Consider the following 15,831-nt stretch of genomic DNA (forward strand, 5'->3'; position numbering starts at 1 on the left):
AGTTAGGCATTGCGTAACTAAACAATACGTCCATCGTTTTATATCACGTTCTACAATGCATACAGTATATATACAGATAAACAACACAGAGGATTTCAAATGTTATTTAGGTAAAAATTAAAATCTTTCACAATATGGCGGCGTGTGACGCCTTAATGGTTTTGACGGCGTACGGATCCTTTATGCCAATCCCAATTGGTTTAGTACAAGAGGTCCATATATATATTCCTAACTTTTACTTTCGGTCCGGGCGCTATGAGTGGAAATGGGAGCTCAACATGTAAGTAACATCTTTGATTACAGCATACCAAGTACGGTTAAAACTGAAGTTGTGTTTATGAAAAACACATTTTATTGTTGTTTTAGACACTTTGACAATATTTTAGCGTTTTAAATTACCAATATGACACCTAAGTGTTACTTCGGAGTTCTGCTTGATTAAATATTAATACAAAGACAAATATGATTTAAATGCGTTGCTTAAAACACTTCATGACAAATAAACATTTTAAAAATGATATCGAGGGTTACTTTGGATTAACTTTTTTAATTTATGACAATGTCATCTTACAATTGTTTTCGGTAAACATTAAGATGAAATCAACACACTAGAAATAGATTTAAACGTCGATTCAATTACATCCATTAGCCTTTTGTCCGATAGTATTGGCAGGTGTAAGGGTGAAATGTGTGCTCCCATAACGGTCATACACCTATAGTGTTACGGTATTTTCGTCACAATTAAATACTTTAGCCACCATTACCACACAGTATGCTTTAAACCAACAGTCGAATATTTATATCAATGAAATATTTCATTCATGTCTGCAGCTATAGAGGAAACAATACCAGGAGAAAATGAAGTCAGAACGGATGGCGGGATTTTACATCGTCTGGGAACATTTTTCAGGGGACTTTCATGTGAGTACCTACGTTATAGAAGATAGACAGATTAAAATATATCTAACACTTTTGGAAAGTTATCTCCACCATTCAGTTGTTTCATTTTCCTAGGACTCGACAGTTATGTAATAATGCAGAACTTTACTTTGTCCTTCTAGAACTTGTCAGTAACATTAGAGAAACAAAACAGTTGGTTCGTCCTTCTTGGACTCGTCAGTGCTACCAAGGAAATTATACATCAATAGTATCCGGCATTGTACAATATTTATATCTTATTTCAGTAAGATGTAGACATGGCGTCGACAAAGTCAGAAATCGACGAAGGCGAAAAATAAATGTTGACGAAAGCCCTAAAAACAGTGGCACTGACAGGAATCATGAAACGAATGAACGAAATCAAGAAGACCTGTCAAATGGGAACCATTCAGCTACGATCTGCCCAGAACATCATGCTTCGGACCTGGAGGTATGCATGTGTTCTAACAAGGATACATTTTCTTAATAGCAATATGTAACCTCTATGACATTAATGAATTACTTCTCAGAACATATTGATATACACTTGTCTGTTAATTTGGTTTGTCTACAGACCCGCGATGTTTGGGTTTTTTTTTGTAATTGATAACATGTTTTTGCCGAAACATAACTAAACATAAAACAAAATAAATGAATATCTTTTGTTTGATTTGTACATGCAGGATACAGCGATTTCTACACTAGAAAATACACTCACAGTTACAAATTCGCATGTGGCAGAGTCGCCTATTTCCGAATCGCAATCACTTGAAGAAGAAGCAGACGACACAACAGAAATCGAACATGAGTACAGAGAAGAAGAATCCACAAACCAAGTGCTACCAGGACCTTTCGCCCCGGAGACGGACAATGTGTGCAATTCTACTAGTCAATCTACCTCAAAGCAGCCTACCTCTTCAACAGTTCCCGTGGAGTTGCATCAAGTTCTTCGGGAAGGAGATAACAGCAAGAAGACTTCACGGGAAACTTCTAGTCATAAAAGTGATACAATGCAAATTGTCAAAACTTCTACCTCAAGCACGTGCCTAAAAAGTAAAACTCGACACCACATTCCCTTTCATTCCAAAGGAACTAAAGACTATTCGAAAAATGAATCATTAATTTCCACTAAAGTGCAAACCGCAAATGAATTCCAGCCCTATAGATGGTTGGTTGACTCGGCTAAAACACCAGTTATTTCACAAAGTGATCGTGGACTTGTTTGCGAGTTTGATCTCCTGTCGTCAAGGAGTATTAGTAAACAGGAAAGTTCTCGTAAAACACCTATATCCAAAACATCAGAGAGCCATGCTGAGTCATTAGGCGGAGGGCACAAGACTGGTGATGGAGGTTCTGTATGGAATCGGTTAGCTCCACGCCACCAAAGGACGTTAAACTTCAGTAGGAACTATGTGCAATATGGAAATGATGATACAGACGATATCGAATTAGAACTACAGCATACTGTCGAGGAGTTGTGTTCAAGTGATAAAAATAACGTCGGATCAACTGAACACAACTCCTCGTCACAGCAAACTGAATCGACAGACGATTCAAAAGAGGAACATTTTCAACCTGTTTTAAAACTAGGTATAACAGAACCTAGGGAAATACCCCAGGGACGCCACACACAGAGTCACGGAATTTTAGAACGGCTTCAGTCACCGAACTTAGATAACCATGGCGACGGCAGAGATGAAATGGCAATTGTTGAACAAGATTTGCATAATGGATTATTGACTACGCCTGATGCTCTTGTTGGACACGGTAGTACAGGAGAAAGCATTTGTGCTCTTTCAACCGATTCATCTCCGATAGTGGTTGGCCAACAAATGATAAAGAACAACAAACAGGACTTAAAAACGAATGATCAACATCCACAAGGACGTTACAACGATACTCCGATCAGTCAACAACCAAAATCAGCAATTAGTCAAAATATTATGGAAACATTGCATGGTGTGACAGACATACAACGACAACGATTACATCCTGAATTATTCATTCAACAACAAGAGAAAACAAATAAACAAGACATAGGAACGAAACCAGACAAAGAGGATTCCTTGAAAAGCAAAGTGACAGAAACTCTAGACAGTTCAAAGACTAGTGTAACATCAAACGGTCGCGAAGAAAAACAGGACATTCAACGACCGCAAGGTGTGAACAACCAACAGCAACAATATATCGAGGACGACGTGAAGAAAACAGTACAAACAACAACTGAAGCAACAACTATCAGACGACGCATGGAAGCTCCAGTAGGTATTCATCAAATGACGACTTTTCACAAGCAGATGCAGGAATGTAATAAATATCATCAAAAAATGTCACATATGTCAACCATTACTGAGGAATCAAGGGCAATAGATTCTCAAAGTCTAGAGAAACCATCAAGTCCTATACCAAAAGGAACGGTTATCGGACGAGAGCAAACAAACACTGCTCATTCTGAAACACTTAACAAAATACAGGAACAGTCAAAAAATGTAGAACAACACATTTTACCAGGTGGTCAGCAAGTGGTAATGGACAAACTTAGGCATGAGCCAATGGCTAGTCAGCTCTCTGTTAAAGGGAATAGTCAACAGTCGAGCAGTCAACCAGCGATTAACGAATTGGGACAAACGATGAAAGCAGAACAGTGCAAACCCGCCGCTTTTGACAAGGAATCACCTCAAAAACCAGTACGATACAAGATTAATCAAACAAGTACCACACAAATGTATGAAGGCAACACAAACAAAGTGATAGAAGACAAAGCGAGCCCATTAGAAAGGACTATCACATGTCAGAAGCTGCCAGAAACTAAAACAGATTATCAACCACCCTCAGAGTTTACGATGGAAGACTCCACGGTACCTCCAACGCTGAATACGAAAGGAACAACTTCGGAAAACGTTCCTAAGGGCGGCGATACAACAAAGGACGAAACCCAAATACACGAATCATCGAAATTCGGTCAGTGTTGGCAGGTGGATGTACATGAATCGTCTGCTACATATCACGATGATGCTTTATGTGAATCACCGACGAACCCTTTACCTCGCGAGATTAAACCAAATGATTTGGTAAGCTCGAACAAATCGTCCGTTTCACAACAAACTATAGATGTCCAGCAAGATAAGATACATGTTATCACATCTTCTAACGACGCTGCAACAAATGATGAAAAGCCCGGTAACACCTCTGCGGCGAAGCGAGTTGTAGTCAATAAAGCTTTTTTCATCAGTCGCCTTACCAATACTCGGAAAGATACTAACAGGGAGAACAATAACGAAACAAACTGTAGTCAGGACAACCCGACTAAACAAGGTTTCTGTGATGATAAGAAAAATAAAGAAAGGCACCGATCGCTGCAAACAAAGTTTGAGGGGACCGAATTAGATTTAACATCTACCAATAAAACCGAAGACGTATCTGGACATAGAAACGATGAAAAGGCACCATCAAATCCTCTGTTGGATTATAAAGAACCCTCGGAGTCTTCTTGTGAAAAAACTCTTTCGTCTAAGGGTCTTATGCATAAAGCGGATTCCTTTGAACTTCACCAAATCCAAGGAAATCAGATTCCAAAGCAAACTAGCGATATCGATCAGATAGAATCAATTGTTGAGTCTACTCACGATCAAACAACGATAGAAAGTGATTTTTCTGATGAAGACTGCGGTGATTACTGCCACTCAGAACAAGTTACGAATTTGGAAATTGACCAAAAACAATTGACATCTTCGTTTACAAATCCGCATACACATCCATCACCATCACAACAAGAGGGAGGGTTACAGCAAGAAATACAAGTGTTATTGAATAAAAGAGAAAAGCTGGTAAAACCGTTGATGGAAAACATAAAACCGTCACCAAAAGAGGTAACTCCTAAGATAATTGAAAGTGAGAAAAATGCGGATGACAGTACTTCACACAACGATGACAAAAACAGTATCCAAATGCCCAGGATTAAACCAATGCCTTCTCAAACTGAAAACAACGAAAAACGTGTCGTTATAAAGTACAAACGACAGCCATACCCTCCTGAAGGGAGGCCTCTTAGTGCAAGTATGGGGACACTTAGGTTCCGAAAGATACAGGGTGTGCATGGACAACTTAAGAAAGCTCAGTCCTCGGAAGACCTTCGAGGTGATAGTGGTGTTATAGTTAAAGGTAATTCAGTAAACACCGTTAGAAATAATGGAAATCAAGGAAATCCCACCAGTAGCGGTTACACTAAGGGGAAGATCGATACATATCTCCGATTCGGAGTGAATCAAAATACAAGTCGAGATACGGTTAAGAAATCCCCATCGAGACCGAAAGTTATGGTCGCCAAAAAGATCATGGACAGGAGAAAACCTGTTGATCCTCCTTCATTTCAATTTGATAGTTATAAAGTGGACGATAACATGCATACACCCTCTTCCTTTGATTATAACGCGTGTTCGCCTGAATCTGAAGGATACCCACAAGACATTACTGCCGTAAACAAAGACCGAGTCAATTTAGTTGGGTTGTCCCCAAGAGAACTCGCTTTTGCTCAAAGATTGTTACCAGGGGTAAGGAAAACCTTGTCGCCTTCTGAAATGGAAAATATGGAGTGTCCTCCGGTTAATTCTCCAAAAAGCAAACATATTCATGAGTCGAACTTCCCACATATCGTCACACATAAACCCGGGAAAACGTCTGAATCTTGTGTATTACCGGGCATGGTGCAATCTGAAAACCATGTTGAGAATCCATATCCCAGGAGTTTAAGTGGGTCCGCTGAATCGAGCAAGTTTCTTAGAAATGCGATGGTTGAACGAAAATTAGTGTTACCATCTCGCTATAGCGTAAGAAGTCAAAAGTCGGACCCCCATAACCCATCTAACCAAGTGAAATATGGATCATCGTCTAACCGTGAAATTCGACAGCAAATGGACAACCGAACTGACAGTGAATTAGCACATTCTACTAGAGGAGTATATTCTCCACGAGCGCTTTCTACTCCTAAACGGTTGACAAACCGAGATACCATACCTTCTTCTCTCTTTACACAAACTGTCGTGACATCCGGTGAGTCATTGGTTAACAGGCATGAGAGGTTTAGTAAAGGTGATTATACTGGTCAGCAAAACTATCCGTCCATCAGCAGCAGTCGCACCACAGCACATGGTGAGTCTGGACATGATTCTCTTAACGTTAAAAATAATGAATCGTCAGAGAACAGATTTTCTAATATTCTTAAGACATCTGAAGTTTTAGAAATTAGTGACGCATGCGAACACGATTTAGCTGTATTACAAGACCTCGAAGATGAAGATGTTTCTTATGGTAATATGAGTGGATCGAAAGCTTCAAGCGCGTTTTTAAACACTGCAATTAGTGAAAGAAGGTCTATCTTCCCTTCTCGACTAAGGAGCAAAGTAAGCTCTACTGCAGGAGTCGGTCCACCTGTACTTGTATCTCATGGAAACACGACTGGTCTTCGCTATGAACAAAGAAAATCTGAGTTACATGAACATCATGACGATGGGTGTACAGTGTTAAGTGGAAACACTGATATGAAAATAGAGAATGATGGAGGAATGAACAAAGTTCTTGGGGTATTGGAAGAAGACATATTTTTTGATAACGCGCATATGGAACCTGTCGCTGACAGTATTTATCTACAGAGCTACGATTTCCTTCCAGTCGATGCTGACGTGAAGATAACACGTAACCGTGACCTGAGTACTTCACCAGAAGACACTCGCTCCACTGCCACCACGGATAATCGTCGTTCACATTCTGAACATATCGGTGGCTTAAGGGGTAGAGTTCAAAGGGTTGGGTCTTCAAGACCAACAAGGCAAGTCCAATATGGGTCATCTTCCGACCCTAGACGTAGGCAACAATTGGAAAAAGGACTTTCTGAAAATGTCAACAATGAAAGCAAGAAAAAAACTTTTTCAAAAAGCACTGACTATCCACGCATGAGTCTAGCGCTGCGAAGAAGGATGGGCGGGCGCAACACGCTTTCGTCTGCAACCATGAAGAGGAAAAGTGTAATTGAAAAGTTTGTATCGAAAGAGACTGTGGGAAGTGAGTGTGGAGTACAATCTCAGGTTCCCCAATCTGAGGCGACGGGGTTACCACTAATCAATAATTCACTCTCTACAGCGAAATCTGCTTCTGATGGGCGTGGCTTGCCAACACATGACAACAATCGCTGTGAGGAAAAGGAAAACTTTGACAAAGGAATTATATCTGATATATTAGATTATTATGAAACAATGGAAGGCAGTAGACATGATTTTACCGAGTTTGATAACCCCGAAGATAAGAATGTCTCCACTATCAATATGAGTGGATCTGAGGCGTCAAGTACGTTTTTAAATACAGCAGTAAGTGAACGGAGGTCAGTCCGTCCTTCCCAACTTAGGAGTAAGCCACAAATCTCGACAGCGGTGATCGGTCCTCCGGTACTCGTCCCGAAAACAAACACAGGTGGAAATCAACCAGGAGCGGAAACCTCACAGCTGAACACGCATATAGAAAGTTCCGTCGTAGGAGTTGCTGATTCTGAAAACTTGGAGTCATCCGACATCGAAATGAATGCAGATAACTCAAAAGTAGCAAATGATAGCGATGAATACCAACATGATGGTAGTCATTTACGACAAACTGAGGATGCTGTGATTTCGGTTGCTTTGGAAAGTTCGCATAATGACGAAGAAAACTCAGCTCAAGAGAAGATCCAAAGCTCCTTCTCAAGACCAGATATTCAACTTCCTGTGCCAAAGCCTATCGAAACACTTGCCCCAAGTTTATTTCCTCTAAACAAGCACAGACTGCCAACTGTCAGTAATCCACACAGGGATACCGTAGCAACACCCGTCAAAGTGTGTACTCCACCCAAACTACCTACCACACGGATAGAAGGTAAATATACACAAACAATCATCTGTTATGAACTAAGAAAAAAACTTTTAATGTAAGAAATAAAAATTGTTCGTACAACAATGTCTGAGATAATATTGACCATCAAAATGCTTTAAAGAGACCATTAAAAATAACCACGATATTCATAGAAGAAATAAATGAAGAAGATCTAAAGTATCACTTTATTGAAGAAGTTTTGTGAAATTTTCATCAAACAGAGACATTGTCAGTTATATTAAATCATTAACATAAAATTATTTTGTATTATATCAGTTACAGATGATTCCATCAATGGAGGAGAAACAGTCAAACCAATTATCCGGAAACCCCCGATGGAATCTATCCCATCAGTCCCCAAGAAGATAAAGAACTTCCGGTTTAGACAGAAAATGGTTCTGACTGGGCGACTCCATCATAAGAGCGAAGAAAACTTAAAATTCTTTAAACAAATCACAAAAACAGGTGACGAGTTTTATACGGACCGAACGAAGAATGTACAATAAAAAATATATTTGAAAATTTTTTTCCCATGTCTTCAGAATGGTTTATGTCTGTGGATAAATTCATGGAAATGAAAACTGATTAGTTACTGTAACTGTACAGTTTACATGGTGCTTTCAGTGTGTTTTGATGGCTCCTTCCATTACCAGTGATTATAATGTATCGTATTAGCAAAGGTTACGATGAAGGTTGTAAACGTGACGTAATAAATTGTAGGAGTGACGCGTTAGGATGTAAAAGAGGGAGATTAAAAACAAAAGCAATTGCTGCAAATACAAAGTGATAGCAAACAACTAGGTGATGTCTATCTGTTTTCTGGTTCAAAAGAAAATGTATTTTCTTTGGAAAGAAACGACACATTTGTTACGTGAAAATAAGAGAAAGAAGAAACCGGAAGCTGAATTCAAAAATATATTTAAGATTAAATAGTGTACAGAATCTATCGATATACCGTACGGATTTTACAGGAACAATCTAAATTGTTACTATCTGTAAAAAAAATGTTCCTTGTAAAATCATATTTCCTTAATTCCATGTTCCGAATAAGAAATGTTCACACATCCACAAAGGAATGTCCACAGAAAGTTTCTAGAGATCAAGTCAATTATACATATTCACACAGTATGTTGCAACAATAAACAGTTTAAGTAACACAAGCTCTCCACGGTATTTTATCACAGCCCATATAAATTCTTCATGGCTCTAAAACTGTTTAGATTATCCCTTAAAACATCCACGTGCCCAAACAAAGGACGTATCTATGACAAAATGATAGTCGGTTCGATATACTGACATGATCAACGTGGATATTGCCAAATTATTCAGGTTATCCCTTGTGAGACTGGAGTATATAATGTATATAGCTTAATCCTAACTCCAAGAATGCTGTAAAAATACTAAGTCCTAGAATAATTTAAAATCACTAAATAAACATGACTGCCAGAAAACATACAAGAAATGTACTATTATCGTTTTCACCCTTATTGTAACCTGTACATTCTTGATAATTACTATATGAATTATCTCCCTTATCTCATAATTTGAGTCATATCATACTTAACCCAATGTATTGCCCTCACACAAGAGGAGATCAATTAAACATGACTGAACATAAATAAATGGGTTCATACAGAAAGTGTGTGCCGTCATTTGGTTTTTAAAATTGATAAAAGACTAATAGATTAGAATAATGCATTATTAATCTGTCAACTTTTCGAAAGAGTGTAGCAAAAAGAAATAACTCTTTTTATTGAAAGATTTTTGGGCTTCTTTCAAACCTAGTTATCACTGAGAATGATAGGAACATACTCATACTCGCTAATTTCCAAAAAATGATGTACTTTGGTATATTGATGTCTCTGGGTTATCTGTTCCGATGTCCTTTGTATTCAGCTTCGTATACGTCATTGTAATGGAATCCAAATAGTTCGTATTACTCCATCTTACTTGGAACTTTGTAGTTATACAGTAAACATGTTTCATACTAGTCCGCTAAACCTGCCTATATTATTAGGGTTTTTTTTTAATTATTTTTTTTTGCCTAATATATAGACTATATATTAGACAAAAAATAAAAATAAAAAAAGCCTAATAATATAGGCAGGTTTAGCGGACTAGTTTCATACAAGCCTGGTAGACAAGTAATCGATGTAAGTTTTTATTTATGGCTTCCACATTGGATTGCGATTACTTCTGTTATTTTGAGAACCGGCACCTTGTTGATTGATTGTAAACTGTACAATATTGGATTGGTATGGCCCTCCATGCCCCCTTTCTTGTTCGCTGTCAAATTGAACTAATACTTCCCTACGCGTTATCGGTGGTTCATCTTCTTGTTTCACAAGCCGAGATCTCAAATCATGCAGTTCATTGTCTCTGTCGTCTAATCGTTTTATTAATTGTTCAAGTTCAGTTTCTCTTCCTGTCAATTGTACAATCTCGCCTTTTAGATGTTGTATTTTGTTTATCCTGCTGATTGTTTTTTTTCTGTTCTTTTTTTCAATTTCTTCTTTCGGGCGCTGTAGTTCCGCTCTAAGATCTTTCATTTCCGTATTGCGCTTTGATCTTTCATTTTCCAAACTCTCAATCCTACTCTAAGTCTGCAAAATAAAACCATTTCGTAAAATGAAAATAATTTTTAGACGTTAATCCATGTTATAAAAATGAAATCATTTTGTAAACGTGATACCATTTTATAAAAATGAAATCATTTTGTAAACGTGATACCATTTTATAAATATAATATCATATTGTAAACGTGATACCGTTTTATAACAAGAGGCCCAATGGCCTAACGGTCATCTGACTACCTTGATAACAGTAGTAAAGGAAATTAATTAATTATGGTGTCATGGTAGCCATCTTCGAATTGGGATCAACCCGAATTACTTTGCCGAGACCATGTCATAATCCACCTACCAAGCGATACCGACATACGTCGAGTGTATTGTATTATCTTGCCTTGACATGTGAAGATGGTCATAATCATTTCATGCTCGTTTCAGCCAAATCGCACTAGGTGAACGTCAGAAGATGTTCAAGCCGTGTTTTTAATATGGCGGCTGTGGTGGTCATCTTGATTTCGCATCGACCAGGATATTTTTAGGCAGGTTTCAGACAAATCGCACCAATAGAACTTGAGAAGTTCAAAATGTGTTTTCAAGATGGCGACTGTTGTGGTCATCTTGGATACCTAATAGACTTAAAAATAATAACACTTTGTCGGGACTATATCAGGATTATTTAAGGCAAGTTTCAGCCAAATCGCAGAGGTAAAACTTGAGAAGAAAATCAATGTGTAAAAGACGGACAAAACATGATGACTATTTGTCATCCGGACCCTTCGGGTCAGATGTCCTAAAAATGCAATAATTTTTTACTTTTAATTAAGATCTTATTACTTTTAGAATTTTCTTTTACAATATGCATGATAGATTTATAGGTGTTCCCATTACTATATCCATGTATCAATTATATATCATTGTTGAGGTATATATAGTGTTAGTTCTATACCTCCAAATTCTACCAGTCGGCATCTTCGTTTCAGTAGTACGTTACCATAACACGCTACCTACACTCATCTTTGTAGACGCGACAAACATTGGATTTGAGAATCCCGTCTCCCTACCCGTACCTCATCTCGTACTCAACGAGAGTAGCAAAGTGGTTTCCCTCCACTTCCCTGTATGGCGCTACTCAACCATTAACATCGACGATTTTGTGTCATCTTCTTTCCTCATCCGGTGGATCCGAAGAAGGCACTTGCCATCATCCAGAAGGAAATAAAGGACCATGCTTCTAAAGCTTGCGTGGATTCTTATTACTTCACAATGAAGACACCACGGAGCATGAGAGAGGAGATGTAGACCACTTTAGTAGATCTGAAGAATGCTTATATCGTATTCATATCAAGACGTCGAAACGGAAATTTATCCGTTTAACCTAGGGCGGAAAAGCTTTTCAGTTTCAAGGCATGCCTTTCGGGCTCTCGACTGCTCCTTTGGTTTTCAACAAGCTGCTGCATGTGGTCATGGGATGTCTGCACTCCCGCAGAATGGATGTTCACATCTTTTACAAGTGCAGGAATCTTTAGAGCAGGAATCTTAAGAGCAGCACACCCTTCATGAAACTTTTACTCATTGGTGGCTTTCCATTCCTTCCAGAGAAAAAATCGAGATTTCTCCTTCTCATGTCTTCTTGAGACCTATTAAGATACTACCCTGTAGTGCTCTTCCATCTTTGAAGAAAGTCGGAAAGGCCACAGATCTGACTCTGACCTTCATTAGCTGATTCCACCTCCAAGTTCGCTGGACGATGCGGTCACCCTAGGAGACTTCATATCAGACCTTTCCAGATATTCCTCCTCGTGAACTGGATCCCTGCCAGCAGAGAACGGGAGGCTTGGCTTGCTCTCAACTAGTCAGTGATGTAGTTTGCACTGTGGTGGACTCTGAAAGACAAGACAATTTTGAAGTAGATGATTATTTTTCGTTTATGTCTTGTCTTGGCTCTTTTTTCTGAACGTTACTGGTTTTGCGATTCCCTTTCTGGAATCATGCAGGTAATCCGGCATAACCCTATGGTAATGGACTGTTTTAAGAAAAGGCTTCTGCCCTTCTAACCAAACGTGATATGCATATTTCTATGCTAGGTCAATAAAAACCCCGCAAAAACAACAGTTCTCACAAGCTGGTCGTGTACTTCACTAACAGTGACTTCAAACTTCAGACTGTGGAGAGGAGACCATACGTGGTCTATGTACATATCAATTTTATGAAAGCATGTTGATTTTTATTTTCCTATCAAACGGTCATCTCGGAAATTTTACCGATATACATCGAGAGCGTTCTCCAAATCCAAGCAATGTCCTTAATCTGACCTCCGTTTTTTTAAGTTCCTCAATTACTTCAGTTATCAGTTGCAGTTATGAGTTACACGCATAGTCTGGGAGTGGATGTCCACATCTACCGAGGAGAAGCCAGATCTAGAGTTAGTCCCTTATTTTTCTGGGCAATCGTGGTTATCCTGTCTTGAACTTGTTCACCATACTAGCCTACCGTACATCTTTGGCCACGATACTTTGGCATTTGTCTCAGACCGTCGTCGACAGAGATTCATATGTTTTAGCTAAAAACCAAGTGCCCCATTTTCCCCCTAGACCAAGTACCCATTCCTTCCTTTTTCAGTCCTTAGTCCTTAGTTGTTCCCCTTTATACTACTTGGATAAAACAGGGAGGGGGGGGGGGTTGTTGGAATTGTCATTCACAAGTGTCTCTCAGAAAGGCAGCTACCATTTCACAATGGATCTGTCTGTCTATCCAGACTGCCTTTGATGGTTCTGACGATGAAGTAATGTGACAATTTTTATGTGCATGCTCATGAAGGTTGTGTCCTATCGCCTTCTAGGATCTTGCTGAATGGAGTTCCTTATGAAGATGCAATACCGCTGTTGTTTGGCGTGGCCATTCCACCATTTTTCTTGAATTTGTATGCCGCTTCTATGTCCTCATTTATGGAGTTTTTAAATATTGTCCCTCGATGGCAGTCCACTCTGTGGTTTGCCCTTTTGGTGCGCTTGTCTGCCCAGAGATTGTGTCTTGTGGATGTTGGTAATGTCTTAAAACCTGACTATTATCCAATGGATTTTCTGCTATGATCTGTTTGGTTACTGTTTATTGGAGGTATTTCTACGGTTAGATGAATTCGCTATTGTAACTGGCTTGAAGGTGTTTTGAGGTTGCTGGTGATCGGGTGGTGTAGTGGTTAAGTCAATCGCCTTTCACCTAGCCGACTGGAGTTCGATCCCTGGCACGGATGTGAAAACATCAGGGGTCCTCAAGTTACCTGCCCGATCACTCCGGGCACTCCGGTTTTCTCCCACTCTAAGACCCCTCGCGCGCTTAAATCTTAGCCATCGAAAGTGTATAACTTATGTAACTTTTTCGCAATCGATGAAGTTTTTATATTTCATATAAATTGAGGTTTGAGAAATCTAAAAAAGGAAGTGATATACAGGATATGGATCATCCTATTTGTGATTCGCTGGGATAATCTATTTTTAGAACTTGTGTGTCAGAGGCCTTATAGATTTGAAGAAGCTATTGTAATTGGCTAGTTAAGCATTTTCCTAAATAAAATTGGTTTTACCAAAAAATCCTCAACTCAGTGACTATATATACTTTGTCTATATGATATATAGTGTATACGCAGCACGCCGACCCCCTCCCCCTAAACTCGTGTAACCAGTCTCTCTGTGCCTGTGTATGCTCACCATCATTTACATTCGATACTACCGGTGCTTGGGCTCTATCATTTATTTCTGTGTCTCGTTTCTCTATCTCTTCGTTCAGCCTCCTAATTTCATTGCCTATGTCCTCAAGTTTCCCATTCATATCTGAAATATCAAGACCCAGATTTATGACAGGTGATACATGACCGTCAAAGAACAATTTTAAAATGTTTGGTGCAAATACATCAATCAGCGCATAATACGTATTGGAAAAGTGTTTATTGCATGAATAGATTATTCCTGCGTCTACAGTGCCACCTCTTATCAGATGACCTGATGACATTAAAATGAGCTTTAACGATGAAAATAAATTCTGCAAAGTATGCAGGTTCCGTAACAGAACGCACGCGCCATTGCTTTCATTTAAAGGCGGCATGCACTTTAATCAAATGAGTCAAAATGCATTTCATAAATATCCCTAGTCCTAACTTCAATAATTAATTCCTAATATACTCTAACCACTCACTCCCCCTCTATCATATCAGTATAATAGGCTTTTAAAACACAATTGTCTGTAGACTTGATTTTCAACCAGTATTTAAAAATTCTAAATTATTTAACAATATGTAGAGGAAGTCTTCCAAGGTCATGATATAACATAACATTAGGAGTATTTTTCTTGCTATCTAAAATTTTCTTACAGAAAGTAAAGTGTAATTTTTCAACCCCTGGCGCTTTTAGGAATCCCCATACTTCCTTACTTAATTGAGTTTTAATGTTGAAATATTTCTTCTTACATACATTCAATATTGAAAACATAGCCTTTCTCCCCTGCTTAGCTATTTTTACTTAGTTGTGCATATTGCCTTTTCAGACCGATCGGTCAACAAGATGGCCGATAGGAAGCCTGGATCTTGAAGTTTGTTAATGTTCTATCTCATTTCTCAAATTTCATATGTAGTTATATATAGTAAAAGTGTGAAAAGCAGGGAAAATATCCCTCTTTCCATTGTCAGACGTAGATCATTCTTTGGTGGGCGCCAAGATCCCTCAGGGATATCTTGTTTCCGTAATTTCTGTAATGAAGTTTAAGTTAATGATGAAACTGGGCCAACTATTGATTCTAAAATGTTATGGTTTTAAATAATGCCTATTTTATATATCTTGCTTATAGTATACGTGTAGTATGTATCTAGTTAAATAACAATGAATTTGTTAGATGACGCATATTCCTGATATTTGCTTGTGGGCGCCGTTTCCCATATTCGTTTATAAACTTGTTTGGTTAGGAATGTCGATGGTTTTTGTATCTATTTTTTTTTTTTTTTTTTTTTTTTTGCTCAGATATTGGCTCATTACACCTGTATCTAATCTCATTCATATAGTCTCATGCGTATATAGAACAAGTATCATATTTTCCGTTTTGACTCTTGGATTTTACACGTTCAATACAATTCTTATACATACATCCCAGCATGCTCTCTACTTATCTCTCTCCTCTCATTCCAACTAACATCTCGTATATGTATCAACCATCATCTCATCATTTCATTTTAGTCATCCCGTCTCAGTCGCCATATATCACTCCATCATCTCGTCTCAACCGCTATCTCACTTCTCCCGCCAAATCACTTCTACCACCATCTCGTCTCTACCGCTATCTCACTTCTGCCGCCATCTCACTTCTACCATGCACCATCTCGTCTCAACAGCCTCTCACTTCTACCATCATCTCGTCTCAACCGATATCTCACGTTTACCACTATCTCGTCTCATCTACCGTTTCA

The 15,831-nt window shown here is 38.7% G+C and overlaps 1 protein-coding gene across 1 annotated transcript; it reads left to right on the forward strand.

Moving 5' to 3' along the window:
• The first annotated feature begins 252 nt into the window (after positions 1 to 252).
• Positions 253 to 8,340, forward strand: LOC138321686 (uncharacterized). Its single transcript, XM_069265566.1, has 5 exons — positions 253 to 280; positions 832 to 921; positions 1,185 to 1,369; positions 1,602 to 7,815; positions 8,089 to 8,340. The coding sequence occupies exons 1-5, from the start codon at positions 256 to 258 to the stop codon at positions 8,316 to 8,318; spliced, it is 6,744 nt and encodes a 2,247-aa protein (XP_069121667.1). The 5' UTR covers positions 253 to 255; the 3' UTR covers positions 8,319 to 8,340.
• Positions 8,341 to 15,831: the final 7,491 nt, after the last annotated feature.

Source organism: Argopecten irradians, chromosome 4 (genome assembly GCF_041381155.1).
Source record: "Argopecten irradians isolate NY chromosome 4, Ai_NY, whole genome shotgun sequence".
NCBI classification, from domain to species: domain Eukaryota; kingdom Metazoa; phylum Mollusca; class Bivalvia; order Pectinida; family Pectinidae; genus Argopecten; species Argopecten irradians.

What these genes read in the sequence shown, in the direction of transcription:
- LOC138321686 (XM_069265566.1), top strand. Translation starts at nt 256, where the DNA reads ATGAGTGGAAATGGGAGCTCAACAT. An exon ending in ATTTTTCAGGGGACTTTCAT is followed by an intron (nt 922 to 1,184) that starts GTGAGTACCTAC and finishes ATCTTATTTCAG; the next exon opens with TAAGATGTAGACATGGCGTC. An exon ending in ATCATGCTTCGGACCTGGAG is followed by an intron (nt 1,370 to 1,601) that starts GTATGCATGTGT and finishes TTGTACATGCAG; the next exon opens with GATACAGCGATTTCTACACT.